This window comes from Sinocyclocheilus rhinocerous, unplaced genomic scaffold (genome assembly GCF_001515625.1).
Source record: "Sinocyclocheilus rhinocerous isolate Xijiao unplaced genomic scaffold, SAMN03320098_v1.1 scaffold90, whole genome shotgun sequence".
NCBI classification, from domain to species: domain Eukaryota; kingdom Metazoa; phylum Chordata; class Actinopteri; order Cypriniformes; family Cyprinidae; genus Sinocyclocheilus; species Sinocyclocheilus rhinocerous.
Window position 1 is genome coordinate 162,275 of NW_015657969.1, and position 25,255 is coordinate 187,529.

General features: G+C 37.2%; 2 protein-coding genes across 8 annotated transcripts in view; both read left to right on the forward strand.

The window, feature by feature from the left end:
• LOC107721916 (phospholipase D1-like) overlaps positions 1–15,224 on the forward strand; it is a 29,285-nt gene extending 14,061 nt beyond the window's left edge. For 3 of the 4 annotated variants that reach the window (XM_016530135.1, XM_016530137.1, XM_016530136.1), the window contains exons 3-27: positions 210–376; positions 745–887; positions 1,789–1,900; positions 1,978–2,043; positions 2,137–2,195; positions 2,298–2,390; positions 2,528–2,680; positions 2,773–2,922; positions 3,894–3,977; positions 4,751–4,832; positions 5,029–5,139; positions 5,754–5,891; positions 6,506–6,694; positions 7,090–7,306; positions 8,347–8,475; positions 8,796–8,914; positions 9,348–9,461; positions 9,556–9,666; positions 9,847–9,935; positions 10,231–10,344; positions 11,054–11,103; positions 13,408–13,542; positions 13,808–13,961; positions 14,053–14,170; positions 14,289–15,224. In XM_016530135.1, the coding sequence (XP_016385621.1) occupies positions 210–376; positions 745–887; positions 1,789–1,900; positions 1,978–2,043; positions 2,137–2,195; positions 2,298–2,390; positions 2,528–2,680; positions 2,773–2,922; positions 3,894–3,977; positions 4,751–4,832; positions 5,029–5,139; positions 5,754–5,891; positions 6,506–6,694; positions 7,090–7,306; positions 8,347–8,475; positions 8,796–8,914; positions 9,348–9,461; positions 9,556–9,666; positions 9,847–9,935; positions 10,231–10,344; positions 11,054–11,103; positions 13,408–13,542; positions 13,808–13,961; positions 14,053–14,170; positions 14,289–14,513 (3,122 nt within the window). In that variant the 3' untranslated portion in view covers positions 14,514–15,224. The remainder of the gene's footprint in view (positions 1–209; positions 377–744; positions 888–1,788; positions 1,901–1,977; positions 2,044–2,136; positions 2,196–2,297; positions 2,391–2,527; positions 2,681–2,772; positions 2,923–3,893; positions 3,978–4,750; positions 4,833–5,028; positions 5,140–5,753; positions 5,892–6,505; positions 6,695–7,089; positions 7,307–8,346; positions 8,476–8,795; positions 8,915–9,347; positions 9,462–9,555; positions 9,667–9,846; positions 9,936–10,230; positions 10,345–11,053; positions 11,104–13,407; positions 13,543–13,807; positions 13,962–14,052; positions 14,171–14,288) is intronic. The other variant, XM_016530138.1, reaches the window with a different exon arrangement.
• Positions 15,225–20,212: 4,988 nt separating this feature from the next.
• Positions 20,213–25,255, forward strand: part of LOC107721871 (TRAF2 and NCK-interacting protein kinase-like) — a 54,930-nt gene continuing 49,887 nt past the window's right edge. For all 4 annotated transcript variants that reach the window (XM_016530042.1, XM_016530043.1, XM_016530044.1 and 1 more), the window contains exon 1: positions 20,213–20,556. In XM_016530042.1, the coding sequence (XP_016385528.1) occupies positions 20,500–20,556 (57 nt within the window). In that variant the 5' untranslated portion in view covers positions 20,213–20,499. The remainder of the gene's footprint in view (positions 20,557–25,255) is intronic.

Below are 25,255 nucleotides of genomic sequence, written 5' to 3' on the forward strand. Positions count from 1 at the left end.
ATATATATAATCAATTAAAAAACTTTTTTTTTAAAATTGCAATAATATTTCACAGTATTACTGTTTTACTGTAGTTTTGATTAAATAAACACAGCCCTTATCAGCATAAGATACTGCTTTTAAAAACATGACAATCTTACCAGTTCCAATCTTTTAAACAGTAGTGTATATAACTGTCAGAAATTAATTTGAAGTATTTTTGTCCACAGAGAACCGCATCCCCTTCTCAGCCGTGTATAAAACAATAGGCTTTAAAGAGCCCGGGGCGCATGTGTTTCTTACTGCGCTTCCCATCACCGCCAAAATCTTGGAGGTGGAACGCTTCACTTCTGCCCAGGATCGCTTCAACATCACCTCCCAGAGAAGCGTCTCTAAGGTGAGATCTCCCACTCCCGTTCCCTTTCATGAAGTGTTAGTATGTGGGCTGAGGAGGTATATTTGTTGCTCGGGAGATTTAGAGGTTTCCAAGGCAATTTACGTGTTGCCCTGGAGATTTGGACACCATATACGAAAATACTTAGCACATGCAAAATAGTTTTTCAGAAGAATAATGACAAAATAATGAATCTAATGAAGACCCATCCATCATTTTTGGAAATAGTTTGTTAAAGGTTTAAATAGCTGAAATCTTAAAGGAATAATTAATTATTTGCAGCATACAGGTTGAAAAGACATGAGGGTGAGTGAATCATAGCAGAATTTATTTTGTTTATCCTTTTTTCTAATGGCTGTTCATGTATCCAGTCACTTCCTGCAGTGTTTAAGATAGAAATGAGACATGGAAACTTCACCTGGTTGATAAAGAGGAAGGAGAAACATTTTATGGAGCTTCACAGGGAACTACGCACCTACAAGACCTTCCTCAGAATTCCACTGCCGTCCCGAAGGTGACCCGATCTAAAATACTAATTTAAATGATGTAAATTAATATATGTAAATTGTATATTTATATTAGTAATGTATGTAGAGATTAGGCATATATATACATATATGTTTGTATATATTATATTATATTATACAGTGGGGAAAATATTTATTTGATCCCCTGCTGATTTTCGGACTAATCTTTGTTTCACATGGGCACATAACCAATCTGTGGGAGCCAGAATTCTTGCTGGTTGGTAGGGGATCAAATACTTATTTCACTCACTGAAATGCAAATCAATCTCTAACCTTTATATAATGTGCTTTTTCTGGATTTTTTTTGGTTGATATTCTGTCTCTGTCCATTAAAATAAACCTACCATAAAAATGACAGACCCTTAATTTCTTTGTAAGTGGGCAAACTTACAAAATCAGCAGGGGATCAAATAAATATTTTCCCCACTGTATTAGGAATTTTTTATTTTTTTTATATTAAAAAACTAAGATTTTTTTTTTTTTTACAGATGTCTCTTATGCTCACCAAGGCTGTATTTATTTAATAAAAATACAGTAATAAAAACATTGATATTGTGATATATTATTGCAATTTAAAATAAATGTTTTGTATTTTAAACTGTAATTTATACCTGTGATGGCAAAGCTGAATTTTCTGCATCATTACTCCAGTCTTCAGTGTCACATGATCCTTCAGAAATCATTGTAATATGATGATGTGGTGCTCACGAAACATTTCTTCTTATCAATGTTCAAAGGAACATCATTTATTTGATCTAGAAGTATTTTGTAACTTTCTAAATGTCTTTACTGTTTTTTTTTTTTCAATTTAATGCATCCTTGCTGTCTTGTGGCAATCTTAAGATCTCTTCCTCTGTCTTTGCCATTTTTTTTTCTTTCGGTCAACAGTCATGCAGAGCGGAGGCACACTATTAACAGGAACCTTGAACGAAACATACCAAGTCTACCCCGGGGAGGAGGCGAAGAACTGGCCAGGGAAGAGCAAGTCTCCAGTCGAAAAGTCAGTTTCCTGTTTCACTGATGCACTACTGACAACTTCATATGATTGGTGTCTGACTAGTGTGATTTCCTTTACAGAGACAACTTGAAGACTACTTGAATAAGCTGCTTAAAATGCCATTGTATAGAAACTACCATGCAACAGTATGTGTATATTTGGATTTTGTACAGTATATCAGTCCGTATGTTGTTTCTTGAATTACATGCATTTACAACCTGTCCTGTTTTGTGCCATAGATGGAATTCATTGATGTGAGTCAGCTGTCCTTCGTTCATGATTTGGGACCAAAAGGCTTGTAAGAGTCTTTGTTTATTAGCTATGAAGCCAATGAAGTTTTAATAATTATTTATAGATATATTATAGCATTTTGTGACATTTTGCACTGTTTCCTTCCCAGGGAGGGCATTGTTCTCAAAAGGTCAGGGGGTCACCGTATTCCTGGACTGAACTGCTGTGGCCACAGCAAAATGTGCTACCGCTGGTCCAAACGGTCAGTTTGGTGTCATTCATATTAAAATTATACAGGATCACAAAACAATCACCATATGACTTACCCTGGTTTAAAATTCAGTAAGATGATTTTCAAGTAAAGAAAATCATCTTTTTTCTTACTGTTGGTCTTTACAGGTGGATGGTGGTGAAGGACTCTTTCCTTGTCCTCATGAAGCCAGACACAGGTGCCATCTCATTCGTCCTGCTAGTGGATAAGGCTTTCGGCATCAAAATGGACACTAAAGACACTGAGACGAAGCATGGTGTCCGCATAGACAGTCTGTCCAGGTGTGTGAACTCACATGGTCATTAAGGCAATATGCAGTTGACATGCACCATAATTTTTTTGATAAAGTGAAAGAGCTTTTTGCTTTTTGAAGGACTCTGGTGCTGAAGTTCACAAGTTACCGTCACGCCCGCTGGTGGGGGCAGGCCATCGATGATTTTGTGCGCAAATACGGCAGCAATTTCCTTAAGGGTCACCGCTTTGGTTCCTTCGCCAATGAACAGAAGAACATCCCATCTAAATGGTAAATATTGCTTCTTACATGCATCCGATGACTAAAAAGATCATTTCATATCATAGATGCTTTGAGGTGGGTACTTTTGACTTTTGCCAATAAGCTACCACCTAGCAACACCCTGGCAACCTCCCATAAAACCCTTTACAGACAGGAACCACTCATATTTTCTTCAGAAAATTTAAAATCCTAGCTAAATTTTAGCTTTAGTATTATTATTTGTTTCTTGAACAAAAAAGACAAATTTGGGTTTTATGAAGCACACTAAAGCTAACTTTTAGCTTAAAACTTTTAGTTTATGAAAACTTCAATTATTAAAACTTCATTATTACACTTTATTTTAGCTAACTTTCAGCTTAGGTTTTTATCAAATTATAATATATTAGTTATATATGTATATATTCAATCATATATTATATTATATTATATTATATTATATTATATTATTGTATTGTATTACTGATTAAATTATTTCTTGGGGGGAAAAGTATAACTTTTAGCTTTAGTTTTATATTAAATTATGTTAGCTATTATATTGTTTTGTGTATTATGTTAATTTATTATTTGTTTTCAGCTAATATATTTCAAAACCATTCAGAAAAATCAATAATGCAGCTAGCAGAAGCAGGTCTCAAAGGTTTCCCAGAACAGATAAACATGTGAAAGCTTCAGCCGTCTGCCGCTGTGTCTTCGGGTGAAGCCTGTTTCACAGGAGTAACTCGAGAGAATGAGAGGGAAAGTGTAACCATAGACTCCATCCTCTTTTGACCCCGTGGAGGAGTGCGATAGTATCTAGGGCTGCAGCTTCACTTCTGGTCTGGGCAGATGATTTGTTGTTCATTGTTGCAGCATTAAGCCCTATTAGCATGCTTGTTCTGTGAATAATGAAAATTATGTAATTAAGTTTGAGAAACAGTGAGAGTGTGAACTTGAGACTATCAGCCTTACCCATTGATTTGACTGACTGGTGTGTGTTTCAGGTATGTGAATGGGAAGCAGTACATGGAGGACGTGGCGAATGCGCTGGAGGAGGCGGAGGAGGAGATCTTTATCACCGACTGGTGGTATGTTGAGATAAAACCACTACCATCCATTCAGCTTTCCTTTGGGTACCATTGATTTATTTTAGAAGTAATGCATAGATCAGATGAACTGCATTGGTTAATATATCCACAATAAAACTTCCCCTGAGAAAATCAATAACCTTGCTCAGTTATAGGAATGCAGCAGGATATTGAGTTCATTTCTTAAAGGTACAGAGACCATATTGGACATTCAAGTGTATGTGATGTTTAATATGCATGTGGAGCACAATTAAAAAATGTACATGATCATTGCAACATGTTGTGGAGTTCCATTAAAAATGTTATAAAAAAATATCCTTATCCAGTAACCATATATGACTGAAGAACTGAATGGAAAGTGTGAGAACTAGGATGGAAGAGATGGTTTGCTTATTGCTTTGTCCTGTCATAACAGTTAGGTCATGAACTGAGAGAAAAGCCCAAAGAAATGTAGTAGAAAAAAGAGAAGCAAAGAAAGATAGCTGTACTTTGTACGCATCCTCTCAGAGGGCACCTCCAGCTGGGAGCCAAACAGATCCGTTACCTTTATCAGACAGATGCCTGGTGCTGTGTTACAGCATCACTCAGTCATCGCAGCAGACATCCTGCAAGTGTGAGATTCGAGTGTGTGTGTGTGTGTATGTGTGCTTTTTTCCCTAGCTTAATAAGTTTGAATTTATGTAGGTGATAGTGAGATGTGAGACTAGACGTTGATGCATATTTGATGTTACAAATGCTTCCCCTGCTGATGAGGTCTCTGTGTGTCACGGCAGGCTGAGCCCTGAGATCTTCCTCAAGAGGCCTGTCGTCGAGGGCAACCGCTGGAGACTCGATTCCATTTTGAAACGGAAAGCGGTGAGTTAATCCAACCAATAGCTGTGATGAAACTGCTATCCATCTGTGGCTTTACTGCGCCAGCAATAAAACCTTCTCATTCACTGTTCTCATGTAATAATTTACACTTCAGGGTGTTTTCTGTTTTCTTAGTAATATATTCATATTGGCTGGCGGATTTGCTGTACTGATTATCAAGAACTGTTTGTTCTTGCAGCAAAAAGGTGTGCGGATCTTTGTGATGTTGTACAAGGAGGTGGAATTGGCTCTCGGCATAAACAGCGAATACAGCAAACGGACACTACAACAACTTCACCCAAATATCAAGGTGAGATGAAAGTAGTGAGTTCATGAATCAGCCCTCATGAAGCTCAGACCTACAGCTGTTTGATTACCGACAGGTCATTGACTATTAAAATGAATCCTATAGGAGACTTTAGTTGACAAATTAGAGAATTTCATGTGTGAAAAAAGTAAAATTGGACCTCATATGCCAATAATAACCAATAATATATTTGTAAAATATTTAGATATTTTTTTTAGAAAACCGTTAATGGACCCACTTTATATTAAGCGTCCTTAACTACTGTGTACTTGCATTTTAATTAATCATTCGATACAGTGCACTTATTGTGTACATATGTTTTTACATTGTACTTCTATTCAAACAGATTCAAACCGAGTGAATTCAAAGCTGTGTAATAAATTCATTTGACTGACTCTGCTTCATAAGGATACACCTGGTGCAAACTCTAACAAGAAGAAATCTGACAGAACTGCATATGGACTTTCTTGACTCTAACTATGACTAGATTTTTGTTGCAAAATGTTTTTTTTTTGTTTGTTTGTTGCATTTGTGACCATTTCACAATCTTTAACCACTACGCCACACCAAAGAAACAAAGAGAAGGAAAGACTTTTTCTAACAAACTTCTTTTCCAGGTGATGAGGCATCCTGATCACGTCTCCTCTTCCGGTGTGCGGATCTTTGTGATGTTGTACAAGGAGGTGGAATTGGCTCTCGGCATAAACAGCGAATACAGCAAACGGACACTACAACAACTTCACCCAAATATCAAGGTGAGATGAAAGTAGTGAGTTCATGAATCAGCCCTCATGAAGCTCAGACCTACAGCTGTTTGATTACCGACAGGTCATTGACTATTAAAATGAATCCTATAGGAGACTTTAGTTGACAAATTAGAGAATTTCATGTGTGAAAAAAGTAAAATTGGACCTCATATGCCAATAATAACCAATAATATATTTGTAAAATATTTAGATATTTTTTTTAGAAAACCGTTAATGGACCCACTTTATATTAAGCGTCCTTAACTACTGTGTACTTGCATTTTAATTAATCATTCGATACAGTGCACTTATTGTGTACATATGTTTTTACATTGTACTTCTATTCAAACAGATTCAAACCGAGTGAATTCAAAGCTGTGTAATAAATTCATTTGACTGACTCTGCTTCATAAGGATACACCTGGTGCAAACTCTAACAAGAAGAAATCTGACAGAACTGCATATGGACTTTCTTGACTCTAACTATGACTAGATTTTTGTTGCAAAATGTTTTTTTTTTGTTTGTTTGTTGCATTTGTGACCATTTCACAATCTTTAACCACTACGCCACACCAAAGAAACAAAGAGAAGGAAAGACTTTTTCTAACAAACTTCTTTTCCAGGTGATGAGGCATCCTGATCACGTCTCCTCTTCCGTGTACCTGTGGGCGCATCATGAGAAGATTGTAGTCATTGACCAATCGGTGGCTTTCGTGGGAGGCATTGATCTGGCGTACGGGCGCTGGGATGATCTGGAGCATCGGCTGACCGACATAGGAAGTGTTACCAGGACTCTTCCTGTGTCTGCAGAGGTTTGGGACATCTCATATTTTGGTTTTATGACATGCTGGCAGTGTTATTTATATACTATTATATCCCTATTAATATTTTAAATTAGCTTTAATTTTTATATTTTCAGTTTTTATTTAATTTTCATTCAGTTTTGGTTTTAGTAATTTTAGTTCTTAAACTCATTTCAGTTATTTGCCTAAGCAACCTTTCTAAAAAAAAAAATTATATATATATTTTTTTAGTTTACATTTTTCATCTAATATTATATTTTAATTTTAATAGTTTTTTTATTAGTTTTAATTTACAATAACACCATTCCATTCTGAATGTCCTGTTCGTTTTAGACATTAACTCTTTTATGAATTCACAATCGAATATAGGAAGTACTTACTTGTTGTCCTACTATGTGTCACAGAAAGCTTCTGAAGGCTCTCCTGCTATGGCCTCTCAATCAAATGGACCCAGCATGGTGCACACTAATGGCAAAAGTTTGCCTGTTGACACAGCGGACCAGCCGAAACTAAAAGGACAGGGGAAGACCAAGAAGACCCGATTCAGCATCCGCAGGCACCTGCAGAAACACGGGCTGGCGCCTGCAGACAGCGTGAGCAGCATCGAGAGCTCTGAAGAAAGTGAGTACGCCTCCGTCTCTGGAGCGCTGGCGAATGCAGACTAGTGAAATGTTACTGACCTAAACTCCCACATTCAGCTGTTATCACACAGCACGGCTGATTTTCTAATGCTCACTGGCAGCGCTTTCATATGACTGACCAACTTATGCAATGATTTATAATGTTTACCATAAGTGCAGAAAAACATGAATCATTAACATTTTAGTTGAGGCTTGTGAAAACAGTTCTGACTGTAAGATGAGGATTGGATGTGATATTAAAATGTGTTGTTATAAAATATGCTCATGAATATTTTAGTCTAGAATCTAAATTCATGTAAACATTTTCACTCACGTTTTCTATAACGCTTTTTAAGAGGGTTGTCTAGGTTATAAAGATGCCCCTTTTCTTTAGGTTATTCTAACAGTATTTGCAGCCACCAAAATTTGATCCCTCTTAAATGGATTGAGCTGAGGGTGTCCATGCCCTCCTGCTTGTGCCCAAGTGGTGAGTCAGAATCAGGCTTGGGTGAGATGTTTCAGGTGTGGACTCTGTCAGAGGTTGCCCCTAATTTTGATCCTGAATGGTTTTATTGAGTCGAAGGTGCAACCTTTTGAAGTGCTCAGAGTCCAAGCACTGTGTGGTTTGCTGTGTTTCAACACTCATCTGGAGGAGTCTGCAAAAATATGATCTGTCTAAGAGGCAGAATATCCAAAGCTTGCACATTCCAAGCATGTTAGTTTGGACTGATGCAGCAGTAGCTCAACAGTGTGAAAGCATGGATTGTTTCTAGAAGATGGAAGTTGAAAAAATCTGGGTTGAGTTTGGGTTGATAAAAAAATTAATTAATATAAGTATATATAAATACATACATACATATAAATAAATATACATACACACACACATACATACACACACACACACACACACACACACACACACATATATATATATATATATATATATATATATATTGTTCTACTCTTGGTTGCATTTTTCTTTGATTTTTGTGTTTTATTGTTGCTAAATTTCTTTATGTTTTTCTGTGTCACTCTTATTAGATACTGAAGCGGCACAGGAGCTGCAAGCAGACGTGATTGGTCTGATGGGGAACACGCGGTTCTGGCATGGCAAAGATTATTGCAACTTTGTTCATAAGGACTGGGTCCAGTTGGATAAACCTTTTGATGGTGAATTATTGTATTTAAAGTTTGCAAATTTTTTTTAAATGACAGTGTTTAATTGTTTTAAAATTATTTTTGTTTATATAAATACAATACAATACATAAAATGAATAAATATAAGTTTTATCATCCATACAATATTCATATGTATGTTTGCAAAAATATTACAATGTTCAATTTGTACAATTTTAGCATTTTAGCATGCTTTTAAATTAAATTAGAAATTTAAAGTTGCGTTGAATGTTTTTTTTTTTAGATTCAAATAATTTACATTTAAATTCAATTTAAATTAATTATTTTTTTTCTGTATTCTGCTCTTTTTGCAGATTTCATCGACAGGCACATAACTCCCAGAATGCCTTGGCATGACATCGCCTCGGTGGTTCATGGGAAAGCTGCCAGAGATGTTGCACGGCACTTTATTCAGCGCTGGAATTTCACAAAGGTGAGAAAGACAACATTGGCATCATTTAGCGCAATATATCTTCATACTGTCTCTCAATATTTTCAGGGGGGGGTTTTTTGGATAGTTGACACATAATATCGCTGATTTTTTTATGTTAAAATGCATATGAATGTCAAAGAAAAGTATATATATTTTTTAACTGATCAGCATTTTTGTCATATCATTTCCAATGGTCCTGCAGTGTGAGAAATTAATTTTAAAAGTACAAATATTCCACTGTCTTTTTTGGTAAAAGTTGCATGCATAATTAAAATGGAATTAGTTTTAATCGTTTTGGATACTGCATAACATGTCATGCCACAAGACATTTCAACTTCCCAAAAGTATTTCATGCCAGCCTCTGTGCTGTTGACTAATATCATAACCATGGCTTTGAATATATGTTTGTATTTGGATTGCCATCTTGTTTCAGATCATGAAGCCCAAATACAGGTCCTTGTCGTACCCATACCTCCTTCCTAAATCTCACACTACTGCAAATGAGATCAAGTATCAGGTCCCTGGCTGCACCCAGACTAATGTCCAGGTACAATTTTATGTAAACATCAATATTCCCATCAGATCTTCTACAGGCAAATACCACATACATCATTCATAATACTAACTCTCTCTTTAATTAGCTGTTGCGATCTGCCTCGGACTGGTCAGCGGGAATAAAATACCATGAGGAGTCGATTCATACGGCTTACGTCAATGCAATTGAAAACAGCAAACACTATATTTACATAGAGGTGTGTGGCACAAAGAACATATACTCAGTTCTCTAAATGTGTTCACATTGTCCCCATCTAATAGCCTCACTGTTGATGTAATGGTTGCTAACCACAGAGATTGTGGCTTTTATATCTATAGAATAAACTGGATGTCCTATATTAGCCTTTCAGTGGGCAAATGTGTGTTTCCCCTTTTAGAACCAGTTTTTCATAAGCTGCGCGGACAACAAAGTCGTTCACAATAAAATCGGAGATGCCATTGCCAAGAGGATCATAAAAGCATATCGGTGAGCTGCGTTCAATAATTTGCATCTTTTGTCCAGTCTTCAACCTATTAGTTTTGTATGTCCACAAACCTCTGACACACAAAGGCACATAACTTCTTTAATGAAACACTTGTAAATCAATAAGATATACAGAAAAGTGTTTGTCTTAAGACAAAAAGGTATTCTTTATTGGTAAATCAATAGCTGACCATGAATAGATAGACTGTGTAGGGCCATTCTTAAACTGTCTTTCATATTAATATCTCTTACTCTAAAGATAACAAGTGATCTCATGTTCTTTCTTTCTGGTTCACAGGGATGGTAAAAAGTACCGCGTATATGTGGTGACACCACTGCTTCCTGGGTTTGAGGGGAACATCAACACTGGAGGAGGCAGTGCCATACAGGCAGTCATGCACTTCAATTACAGGTAACACTAAATATTAAGATCTAAAGTGACAAAGAAATTAGAAAAGATTTTGAACTTTTTATTCATCAAAGAATCATGAAAAAAAATGATCATGGTTTCCAAAAAAAGAAAAAAAAATATATTTTTTTAATTAATTTAAAAAACTTTAAATAATTTTTTAAAGTACCAAATCAGCATATAAGACACTGAAGACTGGAGTAATTATGCTGAAAATTAAGCTTTGTTTAATATTATATATAGATGTTATCCATCTTCAGTAGTCCATCTTTTTTGCATAAAGCCGATTATCACAGAAAATACATTGTCAATGCTAGTAAAAGTGAAATACTGAATATAATGTACAGACAAGATTAGTAAGTGTACTGTATAACACTATACAATCTAATAACATGTCTAATACTTTTTATATACTGTACTGTACTTGTGACTATAAATAGTGTTTTAAACTTCAATTGTTTAAAAAGTGTGTTTGATTTCCATTGTACTGTAAGTGCTTTACTGAAGCAGTTGTTTTTTATTTGTGGTAAGAGCTTTGCTTGTATTGAAGACAGCACATTCCTTACGTTTATCTATAAAATTTAAAATATTATTCTTGCTGGCAGTAAATAGTTATCATTTATCACACAAACAGGGAGTGTTTCATTGGATGAATTTATTTACTAATTTTTTAATTATTGTGCCATTTTTTAATATTTTCATGTTTGTGCAGGACCATGATTAGGGGAGACTGCTCCATTATCTCTCAGCTGAAGAAAGAAGGTGAGTACAGAGATATATAAATACCCATAAATGTTTAATCTGTGAAGGCTATATGTGTCATTCTTCAGAAGATCTGGCTCGTACACTAACCAGATGTTCTTCATGGGGTTTCTGTGAAGGTTCTGTGGTTGACCCATGCAGTTCAGGCACTCCGAGACCTATGTGGTTTTCTGTATCCACGTTTTGAAAAATTAATGGCTTGGTTGATTTTATTTGATGGGTTTCAGTGTCAAAGGAGAGGCTCAAACAGACAAGAGCAAGAAAACAAGTATTTCTTGAAGTGCTAACCATTTACCTATAAAGCCTTTAGGCATCCCATCCCAAAAACTACATTGTAATGGACAATAATAGATCATTGTCTTATATTCTCAAACAAGTTTGCTTTAGTTGTAGCTTATATAAGCGACAACTGTAATAACCCATGAAGTGACTTACTCTGATCTCACATCTCTTAACGCAGCTTTGATAATACTAGATCTTAAAGAAGCCTTAAAGGGGTCATAGGATGCTACATGTAACCAAACTATGTTACAGGCTTTTCATTAAGACCCCAAAGAATCATATCAACTTGTGGAAAATGGGCATCCTATGACCCCTTTAAGAACATTAAAACACAACAGTGCCCTCTTGTGGTTCTTAATTCATAGTACAGTAAAAGACAAAGTCACAGTGGTTTGTTGTGAAAGACCTTGTGGAGAAGTACGCAATATGTAGGTGTTTTTTTTATCGTGCACCATCTACTTGCAGTCAAACACACTGCTGCAGTGTCACGATGTGGTGAAGAACAGTCAGTCTACCCATTAACCCCGCCATGAGAAAGGAAGGAATGGAGTTTCTCTTTGTGTTTGAATTATCCAGCACGTCGTTGGTGTTCTGTTGCAGCTTCACTGGATCCGAGCGTTCCTGCACTGTCCCAAATACAGATACATATCGCTGTTCTCTGAAGGTGTAGGAGCTTGATTGTGGGTGTATCATTGGTCTGGTGTGGTTATAAATACTGAGTTGTGTTGTAGAACTGCACATCCTTCTGCTCAAATAAAACTGGATGAGAAAAAAATCAATGGTGCAAAAATATACAAAAAGTTAGTTATATGTAAAAGAAATATAGGGAAATATGAGATTAAGGTGTATGTAACACATTCTTTTTTCTGTGACATTGTACAACTGTAACACCAGCGGATAAAGTTTCAGAGGAAGGAAATGTCTCTTGCCTCTGTTGAGCACCTCATGCGGTGTGAATGTGAGAGTTGCAGAAATACATGTGAAAGTCCAATTTCTCACAGAGCAAATGGGTTAAACTTGTGGAAATGGACAGACTAATTACTCAGACATCACCATGCTCGGTCATGTCCCGTCGAAATTAAATGACTTTAAACTAACGCAACGACGCTGAACCTGAAAATCCTTTAAGTCTAACCTCTGTGCCTGTGATCATCATGTTTTTGATATTTGATGATTTATGCTCCAAAATAAAGTTGGCTTATAATAATTGTTTGCATTTTATGCACTTGGCAGACACTTTCATCCAAAACGATTTGCATTCACTCAAGGTACTTACAGTATTACTGAAATAAATTATTGGATTAAGTCAGGTTTATTTATATAGCACTTTATACAATACAGATTGTTTTAAAGCAGCTTCACAGTAATACAAAGGAAAACAATGGTCTTAATGTTGCAAAATTCATCAATTACGAAACCATTTCGATTTTTAGCTGTAAAGCAGCTCTACAGAAGAAAATTAGGCTAGTTTTCATTATTCAGTTCAGTTCAGTGTTTATTCAGTTAAGTTCAGTGACAATGTCAATGTTGCAAAGTTCATTATTATTGTAATTACTGCTTCAAAAACAGTGTGAAATTGTTTGAAAAAGGTGCAAAAGTTAAATAGAATTTTATGGGATTGTTTTAACCAAAATAAATCAATATATCTCAGTATAAGCATACAGAAAAAATAAAATGGATGCTTGCTGAATAGTTTTCTTTTTTGTTAGTTTTATTAATTTAGTTGTTTTTGTCAATTTTCTTTTTTCTATGTTTATATACAGTAGTTTTTAATTTTCAATTTTAGTTTTATTATTTTAGTGCATCAAGTTAAGTTAAGCTAAGTTAAACTAAACTAAAAAAAAAATACATTTCTCAAAATATTTTTTCCACAGATGAATAAGTTATAAAGGTAAATGACACAATGTTTATTTTTGGCTGAACTATTACTGTAAACTATTCCTTGTAAACATCAAATGAAACCGGAACATGAATGTATAAAAAACCCAAACCCATTAGCTGTCTCTCTATCTGTCTCTGCAGTGGGTGATCAGTGGATAAATTACATCTCATTCGGGGGTCTGAGGACCCACGCTGAGCTGGAGGGAAGGCTGGTGACTGAACTGATATATGTGCACAGCAAGATGCTTATTGCCGACGACAACACTGTCATCATTGGTGAGTAAAAATAGATATTTGCAGACAGGAAAAAAGCATAATGACTGTGTATCGTCTGTACACTTGTGCTAGTAGAAATGATGTGGCAATCATGAAACTGCTGCTGTCATAATTTGTGGTAATGTGAAGTAAACTGTTAATATCAGAGAATGACAGCGATGAAATGCCTCCTCCTGCTGTTAAGATGTAGTATTGTAGTCCAAATGTTTAATGCATTTTCAGTACTTTCATCATAATAATCAAAAATGTATATTGCATCCATCAGGCTCTGCCAATATCAATGACCGGAGCATGCTGGGTAAGAGAGACAGTGAGGTGGCTGTCATTTATGAGGATATCCACACTGTGACGTCAGTGATGGACGGTCAGGAGTATCAGGCAGGACGTTTTGGATTGAGTCTGCGGCTGGAGTGTTTCAGGTTCAGGACTCATTCAAGTCTTGCATTTAGCATTTTTAGAAACATACAAATAAGGTTCAAAGACGTTTTCTACTACCTTTGAAATCAATAGGATGATTCTAGGCGCCAACACTGACCCCAGCATTGATGTGACGGACCCTATAAGTGACCAGTTTTACAAGGAGGTGTGGATGACCACCGCTGCCCGCAATGCAACCATCTACCAGAAGGTCAGCTTAACCTTTTCACACAGTCTTTCTGTCTGTCTGTCTGTCTGTCTATCGTTCATAATTAAATGAATAAGTTGCTTTTCATATAACCTAGCTGAAACTTCTCCATCTCCTCCAGGTGTTCCGCTGCTTGCCATCCAGTGATGTTCGGTCAATTTTGGAGTTGGATGGCTTCCTCTCTAAGCCTGGTTTGGAGAAAGAGGACCCTGCACGTGCTCAAGAGGAGCTGAAGAAGATTCGAGGCTTCCTGGTCCAGTTCCCTCTCCAGTTCCTCAGCGAGCAGAACCTTCTGCCACCCATCGGATCAAAAGAAGCCATGGTGCCCATGGACGTGTGGACATGAGAGAACCTGCCCACATCACCTGAATAAAATAATAAACTGCAAATCTAGCAGATGTATCAGGAACGACCTAAGCTTTCCTATTGTATAACGAACACTTCTGAGACAGAAAATTAGATCTGGAGGAGCTTCAGCCATAAGTTGTTTACCCACTCGGAGTTAAGGACTCCAGACTGGTTTGCTTCATCACTGTTTGAAGCTTGATTGTTTATATATTCTAACACTATGCAACTAATATTATTTTTTATGAACTATTCTCAAATTCTACAAAATGGTGATATGGATGCTTTTGTGAAGTCTTTAGTGTCCTCGGACACTTGATTGGATGCTGTATATTGGTTTCTTGTTCATTATTATTGAATGGTTTTGTGCCCTGTAACATGCACTGAATATGTATTATTCTCTGCATTTAAGTGCCAACTATGTCTGTGCAACATTTATCTTTTCTCTATATGAAGTGTAAACATTCCTTGTGTACTATATCTCAATGTAATTTATTGTTCTGTGATAGTGGACATGGTCCATTAATTGTTGCTTTCCTGTGGTACAAATGTCCATGTTTTGGTGGCCTTATTTGTTTACTGTGTTCTTAATGCTGGGTATGAACTAAAATCCACCAAAGCATTTTTCTATTATGACTAAGTTGATTTTATAAGAATAACAGACTAGTATTCAGATTTATCCCCATTACTTGTCTAAAATGTACAGTATACTGTAAAAACATGCTATGCCTGGAGCTCTAATGAAGTTTACTAACCGTTCTTGAAATAATTAAACCACTGATCATCACAATTCGTTTAGAAGTACTGAATCAACTACAACCGCTATGGTTTAAATAACCTGTCAGGATTTCCATGTCACTGTAAAGATTGCAGCATGTGTGTCCCGCATTCTGAATATGCAGCAAGTATCTTCTAACAGTTGTTAGTCAAGCACTCAAATGTCTGCACTGTTGACTGTGTATCTGCACTTTTATAGTAGTTCAGAAACTGATTTCTGTTCTCTTTTTGTTTTCTTTTCCTCATGTCTTTTTACTCCCCATGAATTGCATTTTTGCACAAAATATGTATCGTTTGGATGTTTATGAAACATGTGAATTGATGTTATAGAAGATGATTAAACCATGATTTTCACACTACTGAGTCTTCTGTAGGTTGATCTATCTGTTTATGTATCTGTCTACAGTATCTTTCTGTCTATCTATCTTTATATGGCTGTATCATCCATTCGTTCAATATAATGTATTTCTGTCTATCCGTCTGTCTGTCTATCTATCTATCTATCTGTCTGTCTGTCTGTCTGTCTGTCTTTGTATGTATCTTTCTACTGTATCTATCTGTCGGTCTGTCCATTTGTTTTAACTGTGTTTTTCTGTCTATCCATTTGTTTATCATTTATATATGGCTGTCTATATATTTGTCTGTCTGTCTATCTGTTTGTCTATATATTTATCCATCTACAGTATCTGTCTGTCTGTCTATATATTTATCTGCAGTATCTGTCTATTTATCTATCCATGTGCAGTATCTATCTATGTCTATCTATCTATCTGTCTGTCTGTCTTTGTATGTATCTTTCTACAGTATCTATCTGTCGGTCTGTCCATTTGTTTAACTGTGTTTTTCTGTCTATCAATTTGTCTATCTATCATTTATATATGGCTGTCTATATATTTGTCTATCTGTCTATATATTTATCTGCAGTATCTGTCTATTTATCCATGTGCAGTATCTATCTGTCTGTCTATCTATCTATCTATCTATCTGTCTGTCTGTCTGTCTGTCTTTGTATCTTTCTACAGTATCTATCTGTCGGTCTGTCCATTTGTTTAACTGTTTTTCTGTCTATCCAGTTGTCTATCATTTATATATGGCTGTCTATATATTTGTCTGTCTGTCTATATATTTATCTATCCGTAGTATCTATCTATTTATCTATCCATCTACAGTGTCTGTCTGTCTATATATTTATGTGCAGTATCTGTCTATTTATCTATCCATGTGCAGTGTCTGTCTGTCTGTTACGTTACGTTACAGTGATGGGCAAACTTGACCCTTCCAGGCCACTTTCCTGCAGAGATTTGATCCAACCCTGAAAAAACTCACCTGCCTGTAGCCTTCTAGTAGTCTTGAAGACAATAATTAGCTGGTTCAGATGTGTTTGATTAGGGTTGGAGCTAACCTCTGAAGGAAAGTGGCCTCGGAGGGCCAAGTTTGCCCACACCTGGTCTATTATCAGAGTGTTGGGATTTACTGCACACATGGTTGATTGGAACATCATGTCTGTTCTGCGGCTGACTGTGTGTGTGTGCGTGTGTGTGTGTCTCTGGGGTGTCTGATAATGAATGACTGAATGTGTGAACACTGTCTTACTGTCTCAGTGGTCTGTGTGGCAATGTGTACGTGTGTTTCTTTGGGATATGTACAGCTGTCATGTTCCCTGCAGACTGTGGTCTGTGATCTACAGCTGAGCAACAGTGCCTGATACAATCTCCTGACCTTTGGCCTACCTCTCACATAGTGCACATATCACATCATTCGACGTCACATGGGAGAAACTCACCAGTGCAATTATAAAGCTATAAAACCTGATGAGTGAGTTTGGAATCTTTAATCTCACATACAAATATTACATTTCACTGTCAAATTGATAATAAATTAGCTGCAGTTTCAGTGTATAAATGTTCTGTTATTAGAATGATGGTATCATAACTGGCCTCAAGTTTGCCTTGAGCAGGTCTCTGATATTGTAGAGAACAAGCCCATACACAAAGTGTCATTTCTGTCTGACTGAAAAGAAATGAGAAAGAGAGATAAAGGCCAGGATTACTAAGCATGTCGTTCTGTGCTCAAGCTCATGCACGTTTGAACATTGTTTCAAAAATCCTCAGATGTGCCTGTGAGCCTTTTTGTTACAATAAAAAAAGTTAGATAATTTTTTATCAGGTTTAAAATGTGACCAGGTGTTTAAATATATTGATTTGTAAACCCCAGGAAGAGGGTTTGGTGCAATATTTTCACACAAGGATGAGTCAAATCCTCACTGGGGTCATTTAAAGATTCTTCAAAAAGGACATTAATACTCAGCTTCCTTTTCCTTGATACACTCTTCTATTTATTTATTTTTTTTCCACATCCACATGACGCTGTTTCAAGAACCTCACATTTATTGTAATAGGCCTGATTAACCTACTTCATTCTTCAGGGGAATCCACAAATGAAAATAATATCCACAGATGGGTTTCACTCCTAATAAATATCTCTGAACATACACGTGCCAGACGCCATAATTCTACCAAAGTCTTTAATGATATGTGTGTGAATGATTTTGTTCTGCTAACACTTTTAGCTAAGTCACTGTCCATTAGACACTGGGAAAGAAAGATAATCGCCCTTTTCCTCAAATCTTCAGAGAAAATCTAAACAACAGTGACGATGATGAATGGAAGCAAATCTGGCTTGAAGGCATGTAATGTGATCAGGCTAAGCCACACAAATACAAAGGATCTTATCATAAAGGCAGGCTATTGCACAAACCACTGCAATGGGGTTGACTGCATTGTCAGCACAAAACATTTTCTCACAGGCAGTGCTAATGATAATAGTGCAGTTGCAACAGATAGCGCTTTAAAGCGCAAGAACCCAATCAGGTTTTCAAGTACACAAAAACGGCCTGTTTTTACAGGCAAAAGTCACTGAGGAACAAAGCCGTCTTGTAGTAAATAGCAAAGGGGAATGAGAGAAATGTAGCACACACACAGAGTCTTTGTTGATAAGATGAAAGCTATTGCGCAAGGGAGGCTTCACACTGGCTGAATGCTTGACAGGAATTCACTGTGGAGAAACATGGATTTTTACAAACAAGATGTTTTAAAAAGGAACAGAGTATGATTTCAAGACTCCTGTAAGGCACATTTGTGTGTATTTTTACATAATCTCTAAGGAAACTGTCAGTTCTGGCAGAATAATTTGTGTTATATTTTGAGTTCCCCCATTCAGCACAAAATTCCTTCAGTAAAATTAATATCCCCATTAAGTTTCATTTCTGACTGAATGATTTCACACATCCACCACTAGATGGAGCACTATTCACTGCAGTACTATGTCATTCATTTGTAGATAGATAAATAAACTGATAGACAGACAGATAGATAAATGTATAGACAGACAGATAGATACAAATTTATTGAAAGACAAAGAGATGGACAAATTGATATGCAGGATAACAGATAGATACTGTAGATAAACATACTACATATATAGCTATACAAACGGATGCAGACTATGTATAGGACCTATATATTATATCATATTATATGGGACCTATATCTTATTATATAGGATCTATTGATAGATAGACAAATGGATAGATAGAAAAACACACATGTAAATGGATCATTGCCACACTGTCTCAGCAAGGAATTTAACCCCATTCCAACCCAGACAGCACACGTACATCTATCTGCAAGATGTCTGTTAAAGATCGCTTCATCAAGGAAGCATCTGCTGTGTACAAACATCTGATAGACGTCTTTAAGATGCCAGTTTTACATACATTCTAAATCATAAACATAGACGTCTCCGTGATGTACGTGTGTTATCAAGGAAACCAATTGTGAAATGTTGCCGAGCTCACAACACTGAATGGGGCTGCCGTTATGACAGACTGAGTGTGTCAGAGAGGATGTTTTCTGCCAAGGCGAATGCGAGAGGAAGGTGGTGTGGGGGAAGGTGATGTGTTTTATAAATCGTGCTGCTTATATAAACGGAAGGTGAAATGAAATGTGCTGTTTGTGGCTCACTGTCTCACTCACTGTCTGAAATGTGGCTTCCTGTTTCTGACTGCTCTTACACATTATAAGCTGCTCAATACATGCACATAATCACATTAACAACAACAGCTATACATTATCTGCAACAAATTTTAGTAGTGGTTTTCCGTTCACAACTCGCTGTCACAATTCAAGGGAGTTGCTATGTGGTTTCTAAGGTGTTCTGAGAGGTTTTAACATTCTTATGTTGGTTGCTAGGGTGTTCTTAAGACAGAGTCTTAACATGGTGACTGTGTTTATGCAACTGGCCCCTGGGTTGGTGCTTATTCTACTGAAACCTAAAAAACCCTATGCTAAAACCAGCTGGTTGGCTCCTAGTCATAGCTGTTTTGCAGGCAGGTTTTAAAGGTGTTTTGACCAATTCTGTAGTTGGTCAGGCTGGCAGACCACTGACTAACCAGCTAAAACCAGCTTGGCCAGGCTGAGAGACCAGCTTGACCAGCTCAGCCAGGCTGGGACACCAGGTAAAACCAGCTACTTCAGCCAACAGCTCAGACTGGTTATAGCGTTTTTTTTGTTGTTGTTTTTTATTGTGTGTGTGCTACAGCAGGGTTACTCTGGTTTTTGTGATTAGCAGTTTATGGTTTATTAGTAAGCATTGTGGTTAAATCTAGCTACTTGAAGAAATGTGTGTGTGTGTGTGTGAGTGTAATTTTACGCAATTATATGTGCTCTTATTATAAGTCGTGTCTGTTGGAGTAATTTGTGGTTAAATCTAGCTACTTGAAGAAATGTGTGTGTGTGTGTGAGTGTAATTTTACGCAATTATATGTGCTCTTATTATAAGTCGTGTCTGTTGGAGTAAAATAGTGAGTTTGGCCCCGCCTTTCACTCAGGCCACGCCCTAGAAACACTGATGATTGACACGCCTTCGCCCGAGCCCTGATTCACGTCCCCTGGCGCGCTGGTGCTTTCTGGACTCGTGCGGCAACAGATCATCGGTTACAAGCACGAGATGTCTCCTTTACATGCAACCATATAGCGGCTAATTCGGGTTTAAACACCCGGACTCGCGAAGAACAGCGACTCTGCACCATCCGGGAGCTTCATCTGGTCCGACTGAAGTCAATCCAGCCTGCTTGGTGTATTACACGGATCAGTTCGGCGTCTGTATTCATGTTATTTCGGGCATTATATTGTTGAATATAACAGATAATCATGGCGAGTGACTCTCCTGCGAGGAGTCTGGATGAGATCGACCTGTCTGCTCTGCGGGTGAGTGGAGAGATACAGTGAGATGTTTTGACTTACAATGGGTGAAATATATTGTTCAGCATCTCGCCATTAATGATGGAGGGGAAGTATGGGAGCTGATATTCATGCACCTGACCGAGAAACAGCTTAGAGATGCACGAACGGTTTTAGTATTATTAGAAATATTGCATTATTAGATCTATGCTTATTTTAGACATAAGTAGAGATGTTTTATTATTAGAAATGTGAAATATATACATATTTTATAAAATATTTTTTAACACAGAGATGCACTATATGTTCACGAGCATCTGATGAAATTAGAAAAATTATTTTATTATTACTACACAATTCGTCTGGAGTTCTTATGCGGCATGAATGTGTGAACAATAATTGAAACATCCTATTCAATAAACATTAGTCCTTCATTTTTATCCTTAATGTGACTGAGAGATGCACTATATGTTCACAAGCATCTGATGAAATTAGAAAAATTATTTTATTATTACTACACAATTCGTCTGGAGTTCTTGCTTATGCGGCATGAATGTGTGAACAATAATTGAAACATCCTATTCAATAAACATTAGTCCTTCATTTTTATCCTTAATGTGACTGAGATGGCCCAAGTGAGTATGGTCATTTTGTTTGTCAGATTTGTGAGCAGTTTGTCGTTTTTTTGCGTCTAAATGAAATTATAGCTGATACATACAGACTGTATCTGGTATTCATCCGCCACAACTGCCCTATGCTGTATGAGGCCTATAATAAATAGCAATGTGTGCATTGCAGACAGCTTCACTTCTTGTCCCCGCCATTATATGATAATGATATAGCCTACTATATAGTTCAGTGCCAAACATGTGCACGTATTGTGTTGAATATGTAGCTTCTGTTTGTCTGTCTGTCTTTTGTTCTGTCTGTTTGAGATGATTTCTCTGTGACATACATTCTCTGGCTGGGTGGTCAGAGCGGTGTGTGCTGGGCTGCTCTGGATCCTGCGAGTTCTGGGCTTCTCTGTGTGGTCTGGATGATGAGTTCCTTGGTTTTCGGATGCTCTGCTTGATGGGTACTTAGTTCCCCTTGCCCACCAACAGGAAAAATCACTGGCCCTTAAATCTGCTGGACTCAAACCAGGAGTCAACGTAGGAGTGCCAGGAGGCAGGATAAAATGCAGTTTCATATTTGTCTGAGTCTGGCAAGACTTGGTCACATTTCAGTCTATTGTTTATTGGCAATAGGGCAGAGATGTATAAAAGCACAGCTCAGACAGAAGTCACATTCAAGACGAGCAGTTTTCTGTTGGTCAACATAGCAAATTCATGTGACCAACTTGAAAATGTGTGACGTCTGGGAACTTCTTCAACCTCGTGCAGAAGTCCAGGTTGCACAGGAATGACTGGATTTCGCTGAGCAATGGAAAAGTACAAGGATCAGGAGGTGAGATAAAGTAAAATTTCAAATTCGTCTGATTCTAGAAAGATCAAAGGGTTGGTCATGCTAGACTTTGAGCATGCAAAATTATGAATTGCACTGTTCTCTGCATGACATCACGCTCTGCTGTGTCTTTTTTAAATACATAAATTCTACTTAGAACTAGTAATAATAAATCCAAAATGCAAAAATATACAATGCACTCCACTTCCCTGCAACTCTGCAAACCCGCAGCTTTTAATTTTGTGCTCATGCTGTGACGTATCAATATTTTATTTGGGCACATGGCTTCACACTTTAACCAAACTTGAACCTTGGAACGCAGCAAGCGGAGAAACTTCTTTGCACGAGCTTGTGTTTCTTTCTGGTAACCTGCATTCATGTGCGAATGAATGGATTGAAAAGTGTACTATGTTCAAAATGACATCCCATATGTTGCGTTTGAACTTTACGTTCCTCAAAATCCAATCAGGCAGCAGATTCATAGAACCAAGGCTCCGCCTTATGTTTTTCTTTTTCAATAATCCGTTACACTCAGTTGTGCATCAACATACAGAAGAAAAGATTTGTCACTACTTCTGTTTCATCACAACATCAAATTACGTTGGATGTTAGAACATGTTTTCAAAACTTGTAAACAAAATTCTGCGGAAATGCTGACCTGCTCCGTGCTTGCTCTTTGTTTCAGACGCTCTAGTTTCTAGGCGCTCTATATGATCTGTGCGGAGTCTCTGAATGCTGCAGTAGTGCTATTCCACACAGACAATGTGCTCCTGCTGTGGGCTTATGTTAGATCTGTTGAGTGAGATGACAGACTCTGACTGTAGGCATGTTAGTTATGCAGCATGATCTTACCTGTGCAGCTTGAGTCATGTCTGGACATGATTTGTGAGGTAATCGGTTGATTGTGGGAAGCTGAGAAGGGTTTTACTCTATATTGCAATGTGAAGCAGTTTAGATTGCAGCTAACCTGTGACTGTTTACCATCACCTGAATGTTTTCAATGCCATTGCATCATATGGCTCAGAATTTACTGAAAACATTTTCAGACTTGTGCATTATGAATGGAAAGTTTCCTCTGAATTAGTCAGAGTTTTATCTGTCGTTTCGGTTTGGTTTGGTTGAACTGTGGAAACCACTCACCATGCCTGACTGCCGTCTTGAGTGACCATGTCTGTGTTTACATCGCTGTGTAGGCGTTTGGCATTTGAGACACTCTCTAGACTCAGAAACAGTACAGCGGCCCTCTCAAGCTTTCCCGTGTCTCTCCATGTTGAGGTATCTTTAATGCTTTCTTCCCCCTCACCGCTACCCATGGGCAAAGCTATTTTCCTCATGTCTGCTCACGAGCTCGCCACTCTCTCAGGATCTTTTGTGCTTAAAAATTAGGTCACCCAATACAGTGTGCATGGTCTTGCCTCACAGGGGAAGTGTACGCTTTGTTTCACTGACACAGATCTTGACAATGTGCTTGGTGCTACATATATAGCGCATGAGTCCCAGCAGATAGTTTTACTGAACTTTACATCACGTTAACCTTTGACAAGAACATTTATTTACCTTTGATTCGGTCATGATTTACTCATCCCCATGTCATTCCAAACCTATATGACTTTCTTCTGTGGAACATAAAATAAGATATTGAAAAAATGTTTTTTTTTTGTGTGTGTGTAGTGTGTACTATGGAAGTAAATGGGGTCCAATGTTGTTTTGGTCCCCACTGACAGTACAGAATATCATCTTTCATATTCAACAAAAATAAAACTAATTCAAAATATTAATAAATACTATAATAGCATATTATAAAATACTATTATAGCCTGTTAGCATAGCAAAATAAACACTATAATAGCATTTTAAATGAACCACAATGACTCTGAACCACAATGACTGGTGTCTCTGAGCAGTGCATTATGGGAGCATTCCATGTTGCCATTTGCATATTAATTTTACATAAGTGTGTGTGTGCATGTGTGTACATTCAACCTGTTTTGTCAGTATGGAAGAACTAACATATAGTTCCAGCCTCATGTTTTTCCCTGTGAATAATTAATAGGTAAAGGACTATTACATCCCAGAGTCATGTCAAGGGGGCGGGGGGAGTCCCAGCTGTAGATGTCAGCCAGTGTTTTTCGTCTTTTCCTTGTCTCATGATTCTGGCCAGCAGCATCCGCCTCTTGTGCTCCGGGGCTTAATAGAAGTGCATATGAAAAGCTAATTCTTACCCTCCTGCAAGTGGGAAGATTATCAGTGCTGTTATCACCGAAGAGCAATCGTTCATCATAACCTCCTCATCACTGAGTAAATGTTGGTGAATGAATCACTGTAAAGAAGCAATAATGTGTTTATATGTGGGAGAAGTTTCCTTTAATGGAAATAATTTTTTGTTATGTTTTTCCCAGATTGAGCATGTTGTATGAATCAGTAAACCCAGTGGTTTTTTGTTATAGCGGTTTTGTTTGGTACAGAAAAATAATATGTCTTTGTTTTGGGTTGTACTTTTCTGCTTGGAAATATCTGTGGTATCTTGTAGTAATATTTCACCAAAAAAAAGAAATTTCTGTTATCATTTCCTGACACATATGTTGTTCTAAACCCATATGTCTTTTTCTTCAGTAGAAGACGTTTAGCAGATTGTTGATGCTGCTGTTTCCATATAATGAATTTGAATAAGAACTGTTCACTGAAAGGTCTTTGGGGAACCAAAAATGGTTATTTTTTGGCATCGCTGCGAACACCATTTGGAACCTTTATTTTGTGTAATGAGTGCTCATATCTCATTTGCTCTTGGCCTCACTTGGTCATGTGACATGAGAGAGCCAATGACATGTGGCATCATTGATGTCTGATGCGAGAGGAAAAATTTCCAATGAATATTGACTTGAAAGTTCACTTTCTTCCTCTCAAAATGCTGTTGTTTGTGACTTGATAGTGCATATCTACTTCTAGCGCATTGACATCTACGGTCATTTTTGAGCCCTGATCTTTCATTATATGGAAAAAAAAACAGTCTGTTTTATGTTTCATGGAATAAAAAAAAAGGAATACGGTTTTGGAAAGACATGAAAGTGAGGAAATGATGACTGGAATTTCATTTTTGGGTGAACTATTCCTTTACGCCTGGATTTTCTTACAGCTGGTGATTAATTGCGTGGGGATTAACAAGAAATGTAATTGCTAGTGTTGGATTACTGTATTGCCCCGGTCAATGGGTTCCCCTCTCAGGTATATTGTTGTTTATCAGGCGCTCTGTTCTTGGCTGTGCAGAGCTGCAATGCTGTCATTT